We start from the raw sequence: 23296 nt of genomic DNA, 5'->3' as shown, positions 1-23296 counted from the left end.
CCGCGTCCAAGCCACACAAAGGGCACATGACATATCCAGTACCCAGTGCCTACGCCAGACGCGTCGCGCGACGCGTCCGTGGCTGTGCAGAGTTTTCGTTTTGTTGATTGTCTTGATCTTCGGAAACGAGGGGGGCACTATCCAAATAAGGTATAAGCTTACCGTGGGTACCCACGTGCTATGCACGGCGCGACGCGTATACCACGTGTTTTATGTTTTCGTGGTTACCCGATTCGGAATCGTAAGTCGTTGAATTGAATAGGAGGCTTTGGGCTCCATTACAGTAGCTCGTTCTGGGATAATGTAATGCAATGCAATGTAACGGGAGTAGTCTACGATCATGATCTCTATCTCTATCTATCGATACCTATACCTATAATTACTATACACGGTATACTCTGAATCGATGTCGCCATAGCACGGATTATGAATATGGATTGAATATGGATATGGATAGATATGGATAGGATACATTTCGGAGGCCTGAGACGAGACATTTACAAATCAAGCATCCACCGTTCGATCTCCTCCTCCTGCAGACTACGCACTACGCTGCGCACTGCGTATCGCAGACACGTCTTCTCCTCCTAAACAAATACCACTATATCAATATCAATAACAATATCATTTCCCTCAATAGATATTCAATCTAACCAGTGTACACACACACTAAATACGAACCCCTCACACCTCCCTAAACGCGCCATTCGAATGCACCCTCATCCAATACCCCGTCTGAACCCACTCCTCCCTCCCCTCCCCCCCTGCTCCTTCACCCACCACATCCCCCTGCACCTTCCCACTCCCCTCCTCCAAACCGACCCCGCGCGCAAACGCCTCCAAACTAACCGCACCCGCCACCGGCGGTCCTCTAACCACAAGCTCTCCCACCGGATCCCCGCCTCCTTCCACAACCTCATCGTCCACGCCTACAAGTTTGACTTCGACGTTCACACCCGGCGGGCCCGTGTGCGCTTTCCCTTGGGCTTTGCCCGTCGACGGGGATTTGCTGGGTTTGTCTTTCGCTGTGAGAGGCGACGCAGCGAGCGGGATGTCCTGTAGATCCAACGGATGTGTCGCGAGCACGGGTGCTGCGACCAGCGGGTGCGTCGTAGCATTCACAAACGCCACGCTGAGCGCCACACGCGCAGGCGTCATAATCTCCTCATCCAACGGTCCTAACCACACCTCCATCAGCACACCCACAAACCAAATCGCGAACCACAAAAAAAAAACCACTCACCACCACTAACAACCACCTCCCTCACACTCCCCCCCGCCTCCCCAAGCACCTTCACCCGCGCCGCATCAAACACAAGCCGATCCCACAAGCTCAAGTTGCTCACCCACCCATTCGCGAGCCCCACGAGCTTATGCCGCCACCCGAGCGCAAAGAGGGCCCATGACGCCGAGCGCGCGGAGGACAGGATGGATTGGACGGCGGACGTCAGGTGCGCTGGGGTGATGAAGAGCACGGTCGGCGAGGGGATGGGGTACTTGCGCGTCGCTAGCGCGCTCGCGTCTTGCGGCTTTGGTGTGCCTAAACAGTTTTTAAATAAAACAAGGTGAGTGAAGAGGAAGGAAGGAGACGCACTGTCGTCTTTTACGTAGATCTCACTTCCGACGATGCTGGCGAAGCTCGCGCCTTCGAGGATGGCGAGGTACGCTACTGCGCGCCCGTACGGCGTGCTCATTGAATGCGCGGAGGAGATAGTGTCCAGTGAGGAGATACCCGAGGTCTGCGGGAACAACGCGCGGAGCGCTGCAACACCAGCGGTAACATTCTCATGCGTCAGCTGCGCGCCCTGAATCGCACCTCCAGGCGTGCGGTAGAACGCAACACTAAACACATCGCTGGGCTCTATAGACTCTAGTCAGTAATTTGTAATACACGTAAGATGTGATGCGGACTTGGGAGTGGGCTGAGGATTTTTTCGACTTTGAAGCCTTGACGCTCGATTTCGGTAAAGTTGTAGATCTTGACGTTGCTCGCGACGCTAGCCATAGCCTGAGGACTCGGCTCACCAACGAGGATAATAGCATACTCCCTCGCGCGCTCGCCGCCCTCGTATATGAGCTCGAGGAGCTGGGGGAGGAGGAAGGCATGGGTGATGATGGCGGAGGGAGTGTGTGCGTCGAGGACGGGGTCGAGGAGGTCGCTTGTGGCGAGGGTGATGGAGAGGATGGAGTGGGCTGCGAGCGCGAGGTCGGCAACGACGAATTCGAGCGAGTCGTTGAGGAGTAAGAGGACGGTCGGGGAGGCCGTCTGGATGCGCGCGCCGAGAGTGCGCAGGAGACCGGTGGCGAATGCTGCTGCGCGGTCTTGTAAGTGTGCGTTGGCGAGCTAGAGTAGAGACGGGTAAATGGAAGGTTGTGGAATAAGTTGGAGAACGGACCTTTGTGGACCAGAGTGTGCGGGGAGCGTCGACCTCTGGACGGACAAAGTCAGGGAGGATGTGGACGTCCTTTGCTGGAGAGATGGGGAACTGCAACGACTGTTAAGCATCTGATATACATCAGAGAGAAATAAACAGACTCTGCCTAGGAGACCAGTTGCATAGTTTCTGTATACGGCGCTTTCCTTTGGATTGCGAGCTCTGCCCACGTCACTCTGTCGTCCGAGGAGGATGGGGTGCACGAGCGGCTGTGGTTTGTAGAGGTTGTTGAGGAGAAAGACGGTGGCGGAGATGACAGCGAGGAGAATCGTCAGGTCGTCTGTCTGCAGATAGTCAGAGACGGGCATGGTGGAACGCAGAGAGAACCAAGAGGCGACGCTGCGAATTTCAAGCCGACTTACTCCAGTCCGTATTAGGAAACCTTCAACTTTGATCGGGAAACCCCAGATCTCTCTTGCTTTTTCTCTACCAACTCCAATCTCTGCCAAGTTGTCTGCACGTCCTCAATCACTTGCTCGCTCTCTCCAACCTCGCTTCTCCCACTTTCTGCGTCAACAGATCTCGTCTGCAGCACCCACTGCTGCTCATGCCAATCACACTCATCAACAACGAACACAACAGACAAGGTAGCCACCCATCGACCTCCCAGGGCCCCCATTCCCACCCATGAGCCCACCAGACAGACAAACAGCGACGTAGACTAGCACCAACGACGGGGACAAAGAGAGATGCTCACCAGCGTCCGTGCGCGCTGTCTCAGCACGTGATGCACTCTTGTGAATAGCAGAAATGGATGGGTCTCTGCTTGCCCTCCTTGTCTCCCCCACCCACTCTCTCTGCCCCCTGCCCACCTGCCTTCCCGTCCCCTGCACCCCATGCCCACCGCTGCTGCTGCCAGAAAGCCTGTCGGGAAACCTCCCGCTGCAAAGGCTGCCGCCCACAAGGCTGCCAATGCTACCACACATCCCAGCTGGGTCGATATGATCAAGGCATGCCACACCCCTGCATTCTCATCGCACATCCACTCACATACACATACCCATCATCTAGGACTGTATCACTGCACACCCAGCCGAAGCCCGCTCCGGCGTCTCGCGCCCCATGATCAAGAAGGTCCGCTCCCCATCGCTTTCCTTATCTCCTGCTGCTCACATCCTACAACAGTTCGTCGAGGACAAGTACCATATCCAGCTCAACAATGCCAACGCGAGCCTCCTCAACCGCGCCATCTCCCACGGCAACGAAAAGGGCATCTTTGTCCTCCCCAAAGGCATGTCTCTCCTCTCCTTTCCTTTACCTCGTGTTGCTACATCCCGCGCATACACCCGCTTTCTCTCTTACTGACACCACATACCCCTCTAGGTCCCTCGGGAAAGATAAAGCTGGGCCCTAAAGCTCCCCCAAAGTCATCAGCTGCGAAAGAGGTCTGTCCTGCTGCGCTATGCTGTCTATCACCATCTAACAATACCCATCACAGAATGCTAAACCCGTATCCAAGAAAGTAGCAGCGCCCACAGGCAAAGCCGCCTCGTCCACAGCTAAACCCAAGGCTACTTCTACGAAAGCCAAAGCCACCGCTACCACCACCGCTGCTTCCAAACCCAAGGCTGCTGCTACCACTACTACGAAGAGCGCTGCGGCTGGGAAGACGGCGGCGGCGGCTAAGAAGCCTGCGGCGAAGAAGGATGCGTCCAAGGCGCCTACGACGAAGAAGGCACCCGGTACGACGAAGAAGGTTGGTGCTGCGAAAGCGGCCGCTGCTAAATCGTCTGCTGCTGGAACGAAAAAGGCTGCTACGGAGAAGAAGAAAGGAGGTGTTAAGAAGGTGCGTAATTCACTCTTTTCTTATTGTAAATGCTGACCGGTGGGTGGGGTAAACAGGCTGTGACGGGTGAAGCGAAGAAACCTGCGTCTAAACCTAAAGCTACGAGTGCAACTGCGGCGAAAGCTAAACCTGCATCGGCGTCTGCGGCGAAAGCGAGCAAGGCAAAGCCGCCTTCGTCAAAGGCTAAAGCTGCCAAGCCTGCGTCGGCGCCGGCGAAGAAGCCTGCGAGTGCAAAGGCCAAGGCTGCTGCTGCTGCCGCCGCTGTACCTGCACCTGCGGCTGCGGCTGCTGTTGAGACGACGGTACCAGCGACTGAAGAGGCGCGCGCTGGTGCTGCTGCTGTTGTTGAGGAGAAGCCGGCGAGCAAGGCTGCTGCGTGAGCGGTTTTGCCTTTCTTCGTTGTTTGCGATGGATGGATGGTCCGTCCGTCCGTCGTTGTATTTGTATTTGTATCCCTCCTTCGTCCTCCCTCGTCCTTTCGTCTTCTCGTCTCCCGTCTTATCGGTTTTGTTGGTCGTGTTGTGTTGTGTAGTAATTCAAGTAAAGTAAAGTATGTACGATATGTATGATATTGTAGGTAGGTTTCTTTTTTCTTTCTTTTCTCTGTATGCTACGTTACGATTTCTTGGTGCTTTTCTTCTTCCTTCTTCCTTCTTCCTTCTTCCTTCTTACTTGCTGCGCTTTTCTTTTCTTTTCTTTGCTTTGCTTTTTGATCTTGCTTGTTCGAGTATATTGTCAAGTTAAGTAAGTGTGCTTTATATACGGAATAGCACGCGTTTTTTTCGTGAATTATACATGCGTTTTTTTTCTGCTTCTTGTATTGTGTGTGGAGAACTTTTTAAGGAAGTCATTGAGTCATTGAGTCTTGAGTACTTGGGTCTTGTGTCTTTTAGTCTTATAATGGGGCATGCGTAAAGACGTCATTCATACGGATAGGGGTGGGTACTTTGTACTTAGTCTGGATGCATTTGTCTGGATGTGTGGATGTGTGATGTGGATGGTCATTGGTGCCTGATGAGATCAGATCCAGATCAGGTAATTTGAAATATTTCAGGCGGAGTGGAATAGGCTTTTGCTTTGCTTTGCTTTGAGTCGTGAATCGTGACTACATACTACTTACTGACTATACAGGATACTTTTATCTTTATCGTCAACCTGCTCACTGTTCACTGCTCGATTATGTTCAAGATCTAACCCCCACTAGTGACTAGTGACCAATACGAAGTTGATTAGTATTTTTCGAGCATGTCAAAGGCGTTCGATTTCGATTTCGGGGTACCCTCCTCATCCTCCGCATCCTCATACTCACCTTTTCCATCCACTTCATCAATCCCTACTTGGGATGCAAAAAGTACAAACGCCAATACATCGGATATCCAAGCTCTCCTCGACACACTACGCGGTAACCGTCTAACCACGACCGCTCAACCTCAAACTACGCACTCTCCAAGCACACAAACACAAACACAACCGCAGACACAGACGCAGACGCGCATCGAAGACCCACACACCCTCCTCGCGATCCTCGCGCCGCTTCTAGACGGGCTCGGACTTTTACCGCCTTTTTACCGTGGGTATCTTGTTCGGTCTCGTTCTCGTTCTCGTTCTCGTTCTCGTTCTGGTGCTGGGATTGGGGAAGGTGATGTGGATGTGGATGGGGCGGTGGGTGTGGGTTTGGCGAGGAGGGTAGGTGGGGAGTGGAGGGGTGCTTTGGATGCTAGTGCACGGGGAAGTGCCAGTGCAAGTGGGGGGAAGAAGATGAAGACGAGAGAGCTTAGGGAGAGCATTCAGAGGGTGCAAAGGGTATTATTGGAGGACGTCGTGCCGACATGGAGCGCTGAGCTCGTGCGCATGCGCATGCGTCCAGGCGAAAGCACCAGCAAAAGTAAAAGTAAAGGTAAAGGTAAAAACACAAACACAAACGCAGACGCAGACGGTCTAGCGCTCCTCGACCAGTTCTTCTGTCCCGACGCGTTTGTCAATGCGTCGCGCGCTGCGGGGGAGGTGGCGCGTGCGGCGTATGCGACGTTTGTGTCGGTGCCTGCGTCTGTGTTGGTGTCTTCTGCCTCCGCCTCTGCCTCCGGGGTAGGGACAGGGACAAGGACAAGGACAAGGACAAGTGGTGCTGGTGATAACTATGCGCTGCGTATCCTCGCGCGGCTTGTGGTCGAGTACCCCGTGGATAGACTTTACACCGCCGTCTTCCCCTCTTCAGTCACAGGTGCAGGAGTAGGTGCGGGTGTAGGTAAAACCCCAGCAAGAGGAGGAGGAGGGGGAGGAGGAGGAGGAGACACCGCCGTGCAGAATGTGGACTGGGAGGACTGTGTCCGCGACGCGTGTAAAGTGCCTGTGGTCGTCGCGAATGCTCTGGGCGCTCTACCTGACGCACAGCGGCGGCGCTGGATGGAGGAGGAAGGGGTTTTCCCGGGTGTACTTGAGCACGCGGAGTACTTTGATCGGATGAGTGGGCGGGTGGAGGTGCTGCTCGGTGCGTTATCTTTTTCAGGGGGTGGTTCAAGTACCACTACAGCACTAGGTGAGGTCCTTTCGCATCGATATATGTTTTTTTGATTGCGAGCTAATATGAGCACCACCAGAACCGCTCACGTATCTACTAACAAAACTCGTAAATCAAGGCGTGTTCCCTGCGCACCCGCCGACCGCGCGCTCGCAGCCGTCCTTCTTCCGCGCGTGTCTCCCCGCCGTACGCGCGCGGCTCCGCTCAGCGCTCTCCTCGTCGTCGGAGTCGGGCACAGCGTACTCCGCGACGTGGACGAAGCTCTTTCAGAACATTGCGTCTAGCTCGGGTATAACGCTCCAATCCATTCTCGCATCGCTCTTCGGGGGGCTCTTCTCCTTCCCCTCCCCCTCCTCCACACCAACACCCACCAACAAATACCACACACTATCCCCAACGCCCGCAACGCGCGGACACATCAAACGCACCGGCGCGCTCCTCCACTTCCTCCTTGGCCCTCCTGATTCGGAGCGTACGCCAGCGCTGTGGCAGATCGCGACGAGCTTGGTTGGCACTCGTGATTGGCCTGCTGGCGAGATGCATGCGCGGGCGTTTGTGGCGTGGGTGTCGGGGGCTTGTTTGCCTTTGGGTTTGGGTTCGTCGGTGGTGGGGGCGAAGGGGGCGGCGGGGGTATCAGCGAAGGGGCGGGTGGATGTGAAAGGCACGTCGTTAATCCTTGTCTGATAGAATGTTTCCTTGAATGACGTTGTTTTATTATTCTATTCATATTTTTTTTTTGCTTTTTTGCTTTTGCGACAGTGTAGTTCTAGACGCGTTTTTAGGCGCTGTGTTGGATGTATGGGCGTCCCCGGAGCATATCAAACATTCGCTGCTCTCGCGACATAGATGTACGTTCTCATTCATCTATCTATCCTTCCTAACACCCAGCAATCTAAACCCCTACTCATTAATATCAATATACAGATACAACAGCGCTCCTGCTCCTAACCATATCCTATTTCCCCTCTTCATCCTCTTCTTCGTCGGGGGGAGCACCGGCAGCAGCACCACAAGTCCAGAACCTCGTCTCCTCGCCCCCATTCATATCCGCTGTCGGGACGTACATCGCGCACCTCGACCCGGCGGTGCGGAGGTGCGGCATGCTTGTTGCCGAGGTCGTCGCGCATCTGTGTGCGCGCAAGCTCGATTTTGGCGGGTGGGATGTGGATAGTGAGAGTGGTGGTGGACGCGATGGTGATAGGGGCAAGGAGAGTGCGGATCGTGAGGGGTTGGAGTGGTGTAAGGAGATGAGGGCGTTGATTCGCGAGCGGGATGTGGATGCTGAGGTTGCTGGTGATGAAGATGCACCCGGAGAGAAAGGAGATGAAGAGGAGGAGGAGGAGGATGTGGAGATGGAGGATATATCCACGCCAGCGGCTGCCGCTGCACAAGCAGAACGCGCAAAAGCTGCACCAACACCCACACCCGCACCTGCACCCGCGCGCGCGACGTTCCTGCCCAAGCCCTCGGACAGGTACGACTCGGACGACTCACTAACAGGCTACGCCTCGCCGCCCTCCTCGTCCTCCTCGCGCTCCGCCTCGCCCACGCCCTCGGAGCTCGCAGAGATCGAGAAGGACCCGACGCTCAACGTCGGGGTGAAGCGCGTCCCGCGCCCGGTGTACCTCGCGCAGCTCGGCGAGCTGCTAAGGCTTGCGGGCGGGGGCAAGGGCACGGGGCAGGGTGCAGGTAAAGATGACCCGCATGATGCGGACCGTGTGCAGATGGCGCTGGACTGCGCGGAGGGGCTTATTAGGCGGAAGCGCGGGTATGGGACTGAGCTCGGTAGGTATTTCTTTGTTGTGTCGTAGTTGTCTCTTTTTTCCGGCTGATGGTGCTTTTTTTGATGTAGAGGAAAATGCGGTGGACTTGGTGCATGGGTTCCTGGCGTTGCAGGATAACTTTGACCTGGATGGGTTCTCGGAGAAGAGGCAGGCAGCGCTGAACGCTCTAGTTGCATGCGCGCCGACAAAAGCGACACCGTGCGTTCCCACTCCTCACATACAAAACGCGTCGAAATAACTCATATATCCACTTTTACGTAGAACGCTGATCCAGGAATTCTTCAAAAACCAGTACTCGACGGACCAGCGCTTTGCTGCGCTCAATGCACTTGCCATGGGTGCGCGCGAGCTCGCAGATATGCCTGTTCCGCCCACACCATCGACGAGTAACCCTGCGCGTATCGCATTCCCTAGCAAGCTGCTCCCAAGTCACCTGCATAACAAATATATATCTGCCAGCGACGTCGGCGGAAATACAGGCGTGAGGAGCATAATGGACAAAGCAGACAGAACGCTGCTGCCAAAGATGGTTGAGGAACTCACATCAGAGGCGTTGGCCGAGCACCGCGACGAAGCGAGCAAAGCAGCAGCAGGCGGCACACCCGCGCTCATCCGCGAACGCCGCCTGCGCGTGCAAAAACCCCAGCTCGTGTCCGAAATCACCTCGTCGACAAGCACACCCTTGAACCCGTTCTCGCGCGCCGAGTTCCAGACACAACCGCCCGCGCCGGCGAGGAGCGCCGTGAAATTCATCGACATCGCAGCGGAGCACTTCATTCTCCCGCTCATCTCCTCCTTCTGGGCGTTCCTGCGCGACTCGCAGGCGCTCGAGCGGCGCACGGCGCATCTTTCCGGGCGCGGGCGGTACCGCGGTGCAGGGACGGGGCTCATCCTCAACCCGATGGTGCTTGCGCAGCTCGTGCGCACGCTCGCGGTGCTCGTGCACGCCTCGCGCAATGCGAAGGAGTGGCTGGCCGTCGTCGCTCCGGACGCGCTCGAGGTGGGCGTCACGCTCGGCACGCGGCCGGTATCGAGTATGGAGGAGGATGGCGGGGACGACGACGATGCTGCGCCCGAGGATGCACGCGCCAACGAATCTGGGCCGAGTAAGGAGGCGGCGCTGCTGACGGCGACGCTGGAGCTTGCGCTCGTTGTGCTCGACGGCGCGCTGGAGCTGGATGGCGGGCGGGTGTTGGGGCTTGAGCATACGGCGCTTGTTCTTGGGGTTGGAGAGTGGGCTGGTAAAGTGTTTTCTAGCCTGGAGCGCGGTTTGCGGGTGCAAGGCGGAGGCGGGGCGCATGAGGCCAGGCTGAGCAGGGCAGCGGCTGGAGTGGTCCTCAAGGTAGACGAGCTCACGTCGAAATGGAGGAGATCTATGATAGATCTATAGCATCACGGTGTCATTATTTTAAAAACGTGCAAAGCAAAAGGTGGTGTACAAAAACACAGTTACGGTATATCAAAATTAGTTATTTGTACATAAAAACCTGTATAGACGTGTATGTGCGTAATGTGGAAAGGATGGTATCAGAAAAAAGATCGTAAAGGTTGTAGGCACTAGTATTAGAATATTATTGAAGTATAGTAAATGTTTCATGTAAAGCATTAGAAGGGTATATCTGTCCAATATAAAAAGCATTAAGGATGTCGTCACCAATAAATGAGAAAAAAATAATAGTTGAAGGAAGGTACTCTCCTCAGGAGATCACTTTTTTTTCAAAAAACCCAGACTCTTGAGCTGAGATCGTCGGCTATGACGCATCATCATCTCCTGTGCCTCGAGGTGTTTGCTGCGCGCCACCAGATCTTCTTCTGTGATATTGGCCAGTTTAGTTTTCGCCAATTCATCCACGATGTATTCCAGGAGTCCTTGTTGGCGATACTGCTCCAGGTCGGGTGGCATATAATGCACTGCCTCCTTGACGCGGTCCATAAACTTGATATACCGCTCAAAGTTGATTAGTGGTTTGCCATCCACGTGTACGATGATTGGGTACCGCTGTAGTACAGCATGTAGCTCTTTCAAGTGAATAGCTAACCAAAAGTAAATTAGACAACTGTAGTAAACCAAGAACAGAAATTTGACTCACCTAGCCATGGGATGCAAGGTCCTTTCCTTGAGGCGCCCATTCCATCATCTAGTGCTTCTCGGTAACTTCGATGATTAGCAGACACATCGAGAATATCTTTCAACGCTGCTAGCTTGCTCTGCGTCTGCATGCTCGTTTCCAATTTCGTTAACAGCAGTTTTTCTATCGGCGAGGAATGAAGAGCGGTAGCAATGGCGACCAGGGACGAAAAATTGCGCAGCTTCCGACACTCCTGTAAACCCCTTCTGTCAGTACCTAGGACCAACAAGTTACAACAAGACTACCGACCGCCGCTGTGTTGACGAAGAATTTCAGCGCCCTGGCCCGGTCTGCGGTGCTATCGAAGCGCAAAATGGACTCTTTCACCCATAATATGATCATGTTGTTCGTAGTGTAAACTCCTTCAACGTTATTGAATCCAGGATGCCTCCTCAGATGACCGAGGTAATCCACAGGGGTCAGAACTTTGTATGTGTCACCTTCGAGTAGTGTCAATGCGATGGCGAGCTCAACGGGTGTAATACGCTGCTTCACCGCAATACGTCGAGTCGGTACAACCGAGCCCACATTATGTAAAAGTCTTTCCTGGTTAACAGTGAGAGATATGAAACGATTAGAGCAGTGATCAAAGAACAGTGATTTGAACCCCTACCCTGCGTTCCACAACTTCCAAAAGATCTCTAGCCCTACTAACCATCGTTGCAGACGCTTTAATTCGAGCAGCGTCTTCGCAAAAATATCTGATTCGGCGTAATAACTGCGGTTCCACCTTGAGATCCCTCTCTGAGAGCCAGTACATGATCACGCTGAAGATGCTATATGTTCGTATTAATGAAATGCTCCCTCATAATGAAAGTACATCAACTTACTTGTATTGCCATGCGACCTTGTCCTCAGCGCGAATAGCAACGCTCGATTCCACTTCATGGAAACGGCGGGCTAGAACAGTAAATAGGTAGTCGGGTGTCGTGAAATCCGGGCATGCAACCAATAAAAGATATCTGTATTCGATATCCTGTTGCAAATCTATGTAGTATTAGCATGATTCAATTTGGAAAGCTCATGATTCTCACTATGATCATAAGTACCAATGAGATGCTGAACTAACCCTTCCAAAGTCCCCCGGCACACATTTCCCTCGACAACGTGAACAACAATCTGCGGGTCCAACAAAGCTTGGTTGATCGATTCAGATATACTATCAGGTGAGTAGTGGGTTAACAACCGGTCGTCGTCCTCGCCTGATAATGGTCGTGTAGGAACAGAGGAAGAGGCCAGGGAAGTAGCATTAGTATTTGCTGAGCCGAGCCTGGAATCGCTAAACCCAGTGGTTGGTTTTTCTTCTGAGAAAATGTCCAAATCTACAAACTTATTAATTGTTTTAAAACGTCGAAGGAACAGCGAGCTTACTGGAAGTGCTTGAATGTCTAGAAGATCTAGGTGAGCCTGCTTGTGATTCCTTTCCCTTCTGTCGGTCCTTCAGCATAGAAGGCGGCACGTTCAGGTCTACGAAAAAATCGAAGATTAGGTGTATCTTTCTAAGCTTGATGTACAAATACCTTTTGAAACATGGAAACCCTGCAACTCCAACAATTGAGCTCTAACATCGGATATAGAAGGCCTAGATTCCGGTTTTTGCTGCCAGCACTTCCGTAACAAAGTCCACATTCCATCTGAAAGGCCATTTGCAGTGGCTGTTTCGGAGCGCTTCGGAAGAATCCCACTGTCAATTTCACGAATAACGGCAATGTCGTGGCGTATATCGCTGTAAGGATGCTCGTCGCTGAGGATTTCGAGGCACAGCATGCCATAACTCCAGATATCAGAGTGTGTCGACGCAGAACCAGTCCCTTGAAGCATCTCTGGAGCCATCCACCTGGGATTGCTGAAATATGAGGGTAAGCCGTTCCCATCAAACTGCAACCATTAATATAAGCCAAAGTATGTGTTTTTGAAAAATGCTCGCACATGTTCAAGGAACTTCGATTGCCCGAAGTGTGCCACGCGAGCATTGCCATTGGTTGAAATGAGCACATTCTCCTATAAAAATTTAAGCTATGGCATCATTTAAAATATTGGTGGTCAATGCCTACCCCTCGCAAGTCTCCGTGAATTACACCATGGTCGTGAAGGTACTCCAGGCCTATTTGATAATTAGTAAGCCAAGTTTGGATGATTCTAGAGACACCGAAATCACCATAAGCAACTTCTGTTAAGAGCTCTAAGCGATTTGCCTTGGGAAATTTCTGTATGTATCTCATAGCAGGTCCATTATCCATCCATGGGTTGACCTATTGGTATTATCAGTCACCGAAAAAAACTCAAAAATGTCAGAACAAAACGTACAATATAGGGAACTGAAGCTAGATAAGCGATACCGTAAACTGGAACGATGTTGGGATGATCCAGTGCTCGCCATAAAGATATTTCTTTTTCAAAATCCTGACAACTATAAGGTTCCCAACGCATGATGTTGATAAAAGGGCGTACATGCTGAGACTCGGACGTTGCTGGCTTTAAGCAACGATGTAATAAGACCTACAAATAGAACACATCAATTAATGGGATTTTTTCATGCAAAATAAATCGTGAATTTACGTCTTCTCGATCCAACCATTGACCTGGAATTGTAATATTATCTTATAATCCTGCAGGTCCTTCGAAACTGGATGAACTCACCATGGAAAATTGAGCTGGCCATTCCTTTAGTCGATAGGACCGGTGACCATTTTATCTGGCCAGTCACTAATCCTAATTTCAACCAGTAACCTTCAATACCAATTGAAAACTTACAATCAATAAGGGGGGGAAGTTTTGACGTTTTCTCACGCAAAAGCCAAAGTCCGGACTTATAATCTTCCGATTCGTTTGGTCGTAACGTCGGATCCATCAATTCCTGTATGTATCATCTTTTTAGTCACCCGTCTGTGATTTATGGTCAGTAACAAAAACGTACAGTTTGAAGCCTTTCCATGATTTCTTCTACAGCGTGCGATCCAGGCAGAGATTGCATACTAAGGAGGGTCTTTATGTCCTCTGAGCTTTTGACAATCGACCGTAGCACATTCCGGATTTCTGATTTTTCTTGCTGTTGAATGGCCTGGGCATCTCCTGCATTTCGTATCATATCCAAATTAATCTGGATCTTTGTGTTTGTGAGGACCGGATATACAAACATACAGAATGAGCCATGACCTTACATGTAGTTTTGAAACAGCTTCTTCCATGTTTCTATGCAGCTGGTAAATCCTGTCTCTGATTTCTCTTTGCCTAAGGATGCTCCTTAATCTGTTCCATGAAGCCCACTCTCCGAGTGATCGCTCAAACTGAGAGACAATGCTGTACAACAAAACCAAAGGGGCTCAGTCGCACTGTGCCAATAAAAAGCTAATAATGGCTTACCCTTCAACTTCTTCAACCACGTCGGAAATTACTGCACCTTCTATGCCTTGCGAACCATCTACTAGAGCCTTCATGAGCTCAAAACACTTGTCGCTTATGACTTTGCATTTTTGCTGTTTACGAGCATCAGTATGTCGCGCGAATAGAAATAAGAAACCTGGGAGATTATACCTTATAGATTTTGAGTCGCTCGATATTGCGATATGTGGACTTTACTGCAGATCATTCAATTCATTTTCAAAAAGGGTATGCCAAAGAAATAAACGTACAAATTGTGACGCTATTGTAAAAGCTTGGTACATCCTCTGGAGTGATCACGTTTCTAATGTCCTCGAGAAAATCTAGATTATCTCCAGTTGGGGTACCTGAAAATTTGCCAGTAGTTGTATCGACAAGCTGAGCACTATCTGGAATGGATTCTGGAAGGAGGTCTGCGTCCGTTGTATCGTCATGAACAATTTTCTACGTTTCCGTCAACCAGGCATCTTAATTATCACTAAATAGTTCTTACATATTTTCCTTGGGCATTCTCCAGATAAACCACTCCTGCATGCCAAATGAAAAAAAGGAATAAGATTGTATCGAAACACCACGCACCGTCCTCTTCACAAATATCGAAAGATTCCCGAATTCGTGCTAAAAAATCTTCGGACGTTGGCATAACTGCATCTTCCTGGATTTGCCCGTTCGATGACACTTCAGATTAACCTGTGAGTTCAGGTAGTGAGTTCCGTACCTCTGTCATTACTGATATCCAATCTTGATCCTGGGTGATTGCCATCTTCACCTCTTTGCTTGACTATCATAGCAAAAGGAAGCACAATTTAAAATCATACTCATGTGAAATAGGAACATGACATGCCCACATTTTTCAGTAACATGGCGTTAATGGCTTTCGAAGGATGATCATTCTAGTTAAAGAATTAGTTGCGGCTGCCTCAAATAATGCTACTTTGGTACTGACAAGAAATGGAGATGAGGAGTAAATTGTTCTGGTCCCATGTACAGTAAGAATGTTGTGGTTGGCACCGAGGTCGGCATAATTTGCACCCTCTCTGTTAAGAAAAGATGTTGTTTTTGGCAAACCAGTGCTGACGCGGCTTTTGAGGTTTGCGTCAGTCAACGCAGGCGTCGAAGAACCATCTGGTAGTTGAGACTCAACAACCAGGTCAAGTTCACTATAGTCAAATCCTAAATTGACCCATATATCATCTGGCAGGGTGGCGTTGATCGTCCGAATGAACAAACACTGGTTCTCGTATGTGATGTTATGCTGAGAAGGGTCGTTGTCCCAGAGTTGCGCTATTTCATGAGCATCCGGACCTACTCTCACTTCTGCGGTGCCAGAGTACTCCCAACCATATCTTCTTCCTTCTATTAGCCCGAATTTCAGGTGGAAAGATTCTTGGTGTGCGGCGGAATTTGCAAAGGTAGCCATTCCCCAAGATGATGTCTTGTCGCAGCCTATCACAAGGCGTAAATCTCCATTCCTTACATCATACTCCCTATCATGGTAAGCATAATTGTACCAATGCAACATATTTGCTGCCACATATCTGCGGAATCGCCCTATACTTCCAAGGTCTTCGGATTTAGAGCCAAGTGGCATAGTAAGTATTGCTCCATTGGAAGCTGATGATTCAAAGACTAAACCACTTTGTAGATGTATAAGTCAGTTCGGGAATGCAAGGTAGCATCCGATTTCAACATACGATGCGTCTCCATCATTCTGGGACCGAACAGTGGAGGCACTGGCCAAATAACTGTTGTTCTTGAATTCTGAGTGACAGTGTATGTTAAGTGCTGCAACCTGTATGGGCTTAAAATTCACAGGAAGTGTGGGTGGGTTGATCGGATGGTCGTGAGCAAGACATATATTGAACAAGAAGGCAAAACCACCGGAAGCTGTCATGACCCCAACATCGCCGATGGCTATCCCTTGTCGTTGATATTGAAGTGGAAGGTTTTTGTTTGGCTCAGGGATCCACAGAGGAATACCGCGACCCTTTGCAGCCATGTGTCGCCGGTATATATCACAACTTCTTTGAACGGGAAGAGACGGAGGTTGTGGCATCTATTCATAAAGAGTTCAGGAAAAAGTTGTAGAGTGTGATCACTGGTTTCATACTCGCCTCATATATTTCGCCGGTGTCTACAAGTTGTGTTAAGTTATGAATGAGATGATATAGCAATCGATCACACCTATGGCTTCTCGAGCTTCATTTGAAGCCAAGGAATGAATATGATTATTGATCGTTAAATGCATATCTCTGTTGGCTGTATAACTGTCACCAGCAATAGTGGAGAAAGTTCCTCCATGTATGTCAAAATCGGTGGCAGATTGAAGGATTGAAGTTTGGTCTCTAAATAAACGCCGTTGACTTCAGATATACGAAAAACTTTAATAGACAACGTACCTGGTTGAAACGCGATCCACTCTTTGAAGATTGCCCTCAACCTGATCAGAAGCGACAATCACTTCATCGGTACCATGCCATTCTTGTTCCGCGTTAACTTGAAGAGTGATAGAGTCAAAAACTGGACTATGAGACTAGATAAATGAACGTATTGAGTGTTACAAAGCAGTCAACGCTGAGGTAGAAGTGCGTAAGAAACCTACCACCGGGTCCAGCCAACTGGCCGACTCAGCCTGATGCGCCATGGCTGGCCAGTTGTTTGTTATACTAGTTGGAGGTACTAAGGTTCCCAGCAAGAGTTCCACCCAGTAACAACAATGTGTCTAGTTAAGGTTAGGATTAAAAGGTGTAGATGCCGACTCCCGAATTGCACAGGCTTGTTGCCAAGGGTTGATACGTAGACGCCATAAGGAGACGCTGTCCGCAAGCGAACAATTCAACATAAGCCAAATTGTCGAGAAGGCTTGAACCTGAACATAAAAAAATATTCGTGGATCGATAAAATTACTTTTTTATCAGTTCGTGTTATTGATATTTTTCAGCATGCACGTACCAGCAAATAGTTTACTTGACCATCATAAAGTAGTCTGTTATGTTAGTGGTTTACGAGTCCCTAATGGATTTTGAAAGGATGATCGGGGAGTGATCGGGTGTACTAGTGACCACGTGCCTCGGTCTAAATATAGACAGACACGGCTTCTATTTTTATCACCACATAGGACAGGGGTTGGATAGGGTTGGATACAAAGCGACAAGCTTACAGAGATAGGTGCACGCCAGATCACGCAGCAAATGCACAAAGATACTTCTGTGTATTCAGTCATTAAGGCGCTTAATTTATTCAATTGGATCTTTGGTGAAACGCTACACCTGCCGCATTGCAAATCAAATACACTCAATATCATTTGAAGTATCGAGTGGCATAAGGTTGGACAATATTCCAGGCATCATCTAGAGCTTTCACAACGTCCTCAGCTAGCGCACATACTATATAAGAAGGATGTATGTTATGGAGGACATATTGATGACACTCACGAAGGGGACCTTTTTCTAAGTCAACAAGATTCTAAGGCAGTGAAATCAATAATTGGTGCAGTTTGGCGTTGTTAATTGCATTTACCTCTTTGATGTGCTTCAGACTAGAGGCGCCTATAAGAACAGCATCCCCTTTATCTTTTTTTAACAAACTGTGGTGAGAAATCCAACGCAGAGCGACCTCAGTCAAAGTTAAGTTGTGTTTCTCTGCAACAACGCGAATTGAGGCCAGAGCCTTGAAGTATGGCTCGTTCCAATATCTGTTTCGGTAATTCTGTAATAATTAGCAAAGAATTAGCTGAACACTAGATATCGGAATGAATTGTTGTATATCTTACCTTTCCCTGAGTCCGATCAGGATCGAATCGAGAACCCAATTCTGGTGTATCGTCAATGGAGCTGTAGCGACCAGTAAAAAATCCTCCCGCAACTGAAAATGCGCTTTCCGTTAAACATGCAGCAATGAACTATTGACATGTCTTACGCGGATTAAACTCATAGAAACTTATACCAAATTTTCGTAAGCACGGAAGAAGCTCTGGCTCGACAGCTCGATGTATAGCGTTGTATATGCCCTGATATGCCGTAGGTTGGACATATCCATTAGCCTTGCAGATTCCAACTATTTCGGCGACTTCCCAACTGATTGAAAAAATCAATGGAGTTGTATTCATCAAAGAGAGAGGACTTACGATGCGTAGTTACTGATTCCTAATCTTTTGAAGTAGCCTTCATTGTACAAGTCATTGACGGCTTTAAAGGTGATCTCATATGGTACTGTGTGATCAGGGGCGTGAAGGTACCACATCTCTAAAGAACTGACATAACCAAAATAGATAATAGTTTTGAGATAATGCATCAAAGAAGTTCTTACCTGACGTTCAAGGCTGATAGTGACTTGAGGAGATGTTTTCTGAGGCCCTGCGGAACGATAGTGAGGTTTTGCGTCATGATAATGGGCTCTAGAGTACTTCTGCATCATGTGTGATTGGCTCACTCAGTTTCTACATTTCAGTAGAAAGAAGTAAGCAAGAGGGCAAAATACAATTCTAAAATATAAACCTTATTTGGGGCAAGCTTTGTTTCTATCTTGAAACCTTTCGAGAGCAAGTTGATTTTGCCCAGATATTCCTCACTCGTTCCTCCGGTGTACGTTCTTGCACTGTCAATCTAACAATGTGTGGGGATTAGTACTTTGTGCAAAGCCAAAGTTGAAATTATTTGGCCATATATCACCTCTGAGTGTCCATGTTCCCGGAAGGTATCCAATATTGCTTCTACTTCTTTTATGTCGTGAACTCGAGCTCCCTCTTTTCCAGGCTCCCCAAAAGTCATTGCACCCTAAGTACCCAAGGTAGGTAACGTGGATTTATACGTAGATGTCATGTGGACTCTCACCATAACAATGTTTAGCGCGCTTTTTTGAACAACAGCCGACATGATGATTTGGTGAGAATGGGAAGACAAGATTAGAGAGACGACACTCAAGTTGTCATTGGTCTTTATAGTTGAAGAAATTGACGCCATTTACAAAGATAGAAACGTCATATTTAGAACATGGGATACATTTGTAGTATGTAGAATGCCTTGGGCATTGCTTGTCGACCCGGAGGCCCGAAAAGCCGACGTGCCACCTGAACAAGTAGTGTCTAATTAATAGCATTGCTGAACACCAGAAGTCAAATAACAAATATAATTATCCAATTCTTTGTAGATTTAACACTCTCAGTGAGGACACCGTATCCACAATCACTGTTAAAAGAGCATTCACCGTCATTTAAAGTATTCAAACTGTCAGAGAATCACATTCCACGCAATGTGACAGACCTTTAATGGTAGTAGGGACTGGAAATGGCCTTAACTTCAAGCCATACATCGTCCAAAGCTTTAACAACATCATCCGCTACGAAAACAGTATTAGAGCAACAACTAGAGATAGCAAATGAGTACACACGAAGAGGACCCTTCTCAAGATCAATCAGGTTCTAAATCATAATTTAAGAAAAGCACGACTAAAAGTATACCAAAAAGTACAAACCTGCTCGATGTGCTTCACACTTGAAGCACCAATAAGAACTGAATCTCCATATTCACTTTTTAATGCGCTGTGATGAGATACCCAACGCAACGCTATTTCGGTGAGCGTCAGACCATGCTTATCTGCAACAGCCTTGACGGACGCTAGGCCTTTGAAGTAGGGATCCTTCCAGTATCTACAATTATATATTTCAGCAACACAGTTAACAAGATGTCAATAGGTTGCTTCCTGCCTTTGGCGGTATTGCTAGGACACATTGTCAGGAGGTTTCAATCGCTAGAAAGATATCACTATCACTGACCTGTCCTTGAAGAATCTTGGGATCAAATCGAGAGCCTGCTTCTACCGTGTCACCAAGAGAATTATATCTTCCGGTAAAGAAACCTCCCGCCACTGAGAATACCAGGTCAGTATCCGGTTCCGCGATTTATGTCATCGATTACCTACAGGGATTGAATTCATAAAACGCGATACCAAATTTGCGGAGGCACGGGAAAAGCTCCGGCTCAGCTGCACGGTGGATTGCATTGTAGAGCCCTTGATAAACAGTAGGTTGGACATAACCGTTGGCCTTGCAGATCCCGACAATCTCAGCTACTTCCCACCTATCAAACGACAGTTGAGCCGACCAGAAAAAAGAATAGGGATGCTTGTATTACGCAGTATAGTTGCTGATGCCAAATTTTTTGAAATAGCCATCTTTGTACAATTCATTGACAACTTTCAAGGTTTTCTCGTATGGGACACTGCGATCAGGCCCATGGAGGTACCATATGTCCAAGGTCCTAAGTGTAATTAGTATATTCAATCGTTTGCGTAATAATGGAATCGCCTACTTAACATTAAGTGCCTTCAAAGACTGAGCAAGGAATTTGCGTAGATCCTAAAATTGTCGTGTAGTGTCAGCAAAACACTACCGTTTTGCTATTGTAGCTTACCTCTTCATCGTGGTTTGCAAAGCCCTGTGATATGAGCGCTCAGATACCGAAGTTTCTAAAAAAATAGAATTACCTTGAAAGGGTAAAGCTTAGTCTGAATCTTGAATCCTTTGGATTCGAGGTCAAGCTTTCCGAGATATTCCTCACTTGTCCCATTTCCATAAACACGGGCAGTATCGATCTAAAATTAACCACATATATTTAGATCAATACCATCATCAGACATGAACCGATATATTGACCTCTGAATGGCCATGTGCTCGGAAAGCTTCCAAGATAGCCTGAACGTCCTTTATATCGTGAACTCTGGCCCCGTGAGTGCCAGCTGCTCCAAATGTCATTGCACCCTAAAAACCATGAGCACCCTTTTTGGACGAAGTCGTTTGAGAACTGTACACACCATTACAATATTTAATGCTGTCTTCTGAGTGTTGGAAGCCATTGTCAAGTTCAAGAGAGTACGTTTGAATATAAACCAGCGTACAACGCTAAACTTCGAGACTTGGTTCAAGCGTTATATACACTCTGACTGATACCACTGTGAGAAGCATACAGGAAGTATGACATCCAGTTCAGCGACAAATGTATACCGCATCGCTCGGAACTACTCTTTTCATAATATGCTGACCCTCTTTTCCTTGACAAATTGAACATATTATTGTCATTCAACACTAGTAAAGCGGACCAGTCTCAGTGAATTATCGGATGGAAGGAAACAGTAACTTACCGGAGAGGATGTCTGAGAATGGTTCTCATTGCAAATGCAAATGCGATGCTGTTGGACAATGCTAAGTTTCAACATGTTTTTGAGCTGCCACCAGTCAACTAATAGTAATTTTGAGGTCAAAACAGTGCCGAGCATACACGTAACCACAATCTGTGTGGTAGTATGTGATGTTTGCATTATTCATCCTACAAAAACGCCTATATTTTCGGAACTAGTACGGATAAGCACCCGTTACACAATTGATGAAAAGACTCCAAAAATAGAATGCAAACATAAGCATACAGCCAGCTTTAGTCTCTGTCAAGCCTTTGTTGAAGTATCTGAAAAACCATTAAAAAACTTGTCAAAATTTTGAATCATTAAACGTATTTCCGTAGCTTTCCTTCAACCCTTCAATGGTAGTATTTGCTAGCATACGGCTGTACATCGAACCAAGCTTCGTCGAGTACTTTGAGTACCTCCTCAGCTTCAGGTTTATGAATGATTATAAGCAGGAACAAAATAAAGCAACAAAAGTACGTACGGAGAGGTCCTTTCTCCAAATCCACAAGGTTCTGAATGATGTCATAGAGAAAGGAAGCTCAGCTCCACGGTTTGCCTTTACGCATGCGCCATTCACGAACCTCTTGGATGTGCTTAAGGCTTGAGGCCCCAATAAGAACAGCATCCCCATATTCTCTCTTTAGTAAGCTATGGTGAGAAATCCAACGCAAAGCGATTTCTGTTAAGGTGAGTCCATTTTTGTCAGCGACTTCCTTGATAGCGCCAATGGCCTTGAAGTATGGCTCCTTCCAATATCTGTGGCATTTTATTAAAAAAAATAGGAAGGTTTAACGTACACACCGACCTGTTGCGATAATTCTATGGTGTGTTGAGTAACGACTCGAAGGATTGGACAACCTTGACATACCTTCCCTTGTGTCCTATTTGGATCGAATCTCGACCCTTCCTCTGTGTTGTCGCTTGACGAGGTGTAGCGTCCTGTGAAGAATCCTCCTGCCACTTCGACACAATGACTCTCGTAAGTTAATACCACGGACAAAGTGCTAATCCCGACCCACAAGGATTGAATTCATAGAAACTGATCCCAAACTTTCGAAGACATGGTAACAATTCAGGTTCAACCGCTCGATGTATAGCATTATAGATTCCTTGATATGCTGAAGGTTGGATATAACCATTGGCCTTGCAGATTCCGACAATTTCTGCTACTTCCCATCTGCACGAGGATAATTAGACATAAATCTGGGATCAAAATATGCAGACACACGCTGTGTAGTTGCTAATTCCAAATCGCTTGAAATAGCCTTCTTTATAGAGATCGTTGACGACACGTAGGGTTTCTTCATATGGAACAGTACGATCTGGCCCATGAAGGTACCACATTTCCAAAGATCTAGTTGGGGCTCTTCTTCAATCCCTGGGAAGCTCAAATGAGATTATAAAATTCACTTGACGTTCAAGGCCTCCAGAGACACGGCCAAATGCTTTCTAAGACCCTATAATATATAAAGTTCAACCAAGATGTTAATATGGGTTAACGAAAATTCATACTGCTTCGTCGTGTGCGATCGGTTCAGCACCACCCTTTCAAATGCATGGTTCAGTATGAGATGTTTGCCTCTTATTTACTGCCTCTTACTTTGACTGGATAGAGTTTGGTTTCGAGCTTGAGGCCTTTGGCAGCCAGATCAATTTTCCCCAAGTACTCTTCGCTCGTACCACTGCAGTATCCACGTGCAGTATCAATCTAGTATTAAAAAGTGAATATTGATGACGATACAAGGTGACAGAATTTCTGATACCTCTGTATGGCCATGAGAACGAAACGCATCCAGTATCGCCTCGACGTCCTTTATGTTGTGAACTCTAGCACCGTCTTTTCCTGCTTCTCCGAAAGTCATTGCACCCTGCGAAATACAGAAGTGAGACAGAACTGAAGGTTGTCGTATTAAGAAATCGCTTTACCATTACAATGTTCAGTGCACTTTTCTGAGTGTTAGATGTCATGGCTTATCAGAATGATTATGCGGCTAGTGAGGTGAGAATTGTTGCAGTCAGGACTTGAGAAAAGGCTTATATATGTTTTCGTTCATCATGCAATTCGCAGGAAGCCGGAAGTATGG

General features: G+C 48.2%; 7 protein-coding genes across 7 annotated transcripts; 2 read left to right on the top strand and 5 right to left on the bottom strand.

The window, feature by feature from the left end:
• Positions 1–497: 497 nt before the first annotated feature.
• On the bottom strand, positions 498–2743 carry JR316_0003248 (Long-chain-fatty-acid--CoA ligase 5; the record flags this gene model as incomplete). The annotated part of the gene is made up of 7 exons (XM_047889023.1): positions 498–587; positions 691–1178; positions 1244–1540; positions 1595–1861; positions 1912–2344; positions 2397–2486; positions 2537–2743. The coding sequence occupies 7 exons, from the start codon at positions 2741–2743 to the stop codon at positions 498–500; spliced, it is 1872 nt and encodes a 623-aa protein (XP_047751397.1).
• A 528-nt stretch (positions 2744–3271) lies between these two features.
• JR316_0003247 (uncharacterized protein) lies at positions 3272–4601 on the top strand (the record flags this gene model as incomplete). The annotated part of the gene is made up of 6 exons (XM_047889022.1): positions 3272–3370; positions 3447–3509; positions 3561–3696; positions 3759–3820; positions 3874–4221; positions 4278–4601. The coding sequence occupies 6 exons, from the start codon at positions 3272–3274 to the stop codon at positions 4599–4601; spliced, it is 1032 nt and encodes a 343-aa protein (XP_047751396.1).
• Positions 4602–5466: 865 nt separating this feature from the next.
• Positions 5467–9913, top strand: JR316_0003246 (DNA replication checkpoint protein tel2; the record flags this gene model as incomplete). The annotated part of the gene is made up of 6 exons (XM_047889021.1): positions 5467–6757; positions 6819–7404; positions 7499–7587; positions 7664–8524; positions 8592–8721; positions 8785–9913. The coding sequence occupies 6 exons, from the start codon at positions 5467–5469 to the stop codon at positions 9911–9913; spliced, it is 4086 nt and encodes a 1361-aa protein (XP_047751395.1).
• A 315-nt stretch (positions 9914–10228) lies between these two features.
• JR316_0003245 (Ras guanine nucleotide exchange factor efc25) lies at positions 10229–16677 on the bottom strand (the record flags this gene model as incomplete). The annotated part of the gene is made up of 30 exons (XM_047889020.1): positions 10229–10557; positions 10614–10845; positions 10902–11198; positions 11266–11428; positions 11483–11639; positions 11702–11974; positions 12024–12119; positions 12173–12530; positions 12582–12653; positions 12707–12756; positions 12802–12904; positions 12960–12970; positions 13104–13151; positions 13293–13382; positions 13407–13509; positions 13570–13758; positions 13814–13952; positions 14016–14128; positions 14187–14230; positions 14285–14477; positions 14527–14561; positions 14613–14688; positions 14752–14814; positions 14882–14926; positions 14980–15670; positions 15728–16089; positions 16144–16167; positions 16216–16378; positions 16433–16566; positions 16636–16677. 30 exons carry the CDS (start codon positions 16675–16677, stop codon positions 10229–10231), a joined length of 4695 nt encoding a protein of 1564 aa, XP_047751394.1.
• A 656-nt stretch (positions 16678–17333) lies between these two features.
• Positions 17334–18418, bottom strand: JR316_0003244 (Aldo-keto reductase; the record flags this gene model as incomplete). Its single annotated transcript, XM_047889019.1, has 7 exons — positions 17334–17407; positions 17468–17498; positions 17553–17741; positions 17806–17897; positions 17952–18109; positions 18160–18285; positions 18342–18418. 7 exons carry the CDS (start codon positions 18416–18418, stop codon positions 17334–17336), a joined length of 747 nt encoding a protein of 248 aa, XP_047751393.1.
• An 878-nt stretch (positions 18419–19296) lies between these two features.
• On the bottom strand, positions 19297–20885 carry JR316_0003243 (Aldo-keto reductase; the record flags this gene model as incomplete). Its single annotated transcript, XM_047889018.1, has 10 exons — positions 19297–19370; positions 19422–19452; positions 19506–19680; positions 19949–20110; positions 20165–20290; positions 20342–20388; positions 20444–20467; positions 20517–20624; positions 20686–20790; positions 20844–20885. The coding sequence occupies 10 exons, from the start codon at positions 20883–20885 to the stop codon at positions 19297–19299; spliced, it is 894 nt and encodes a 297-aa protein (XP_047751392.1).
• A 677-nt stretch (positions 20886–21562) lies between these two features.
• JR316_0003242 (Aldo-keto reductase) lies at positions 21563–23180 on the bottom strand (the record flags this gene model as incomplete). Its single annotated transcript, XM_047889017.1, has 11 exons — positions 21563–21636; positions 21694–21724; positions 21794–21968; positions 22081–22186; positions 22232–22389; positions 22441–22566; positions 22623–22669; positions 22725–22757; positions 22813–22920; positions 22976–23080; positions 23139–23180. 11 exons carry the CDS (start codon positions 23178–23180, stop codon positions 21563–21565), a joined length of 1005 nt encoding a protein of 334 aa, XP_047751391.1.
• Positions 23181–23296: the final 116 nt, after the last annotated feature.

Source organism: Psilocybe cubensis, chromosome 3, assembly GCF_017499595.1.
Source record: "Psilocybe cubensis strain MGC-MH-2018 chromosome 3, whole genome shotgun sequence".
Taxonomy (NCBI): Eukaryota; Fungi; Basidiomycota; class Agaricomycetes; order Agaricales; family Agrocybaceae; genus Psilocybe; species Psilocybe cubensis.
This window is presented reverse-complemented; position numbering and strand designations above follow the sequence as displayed.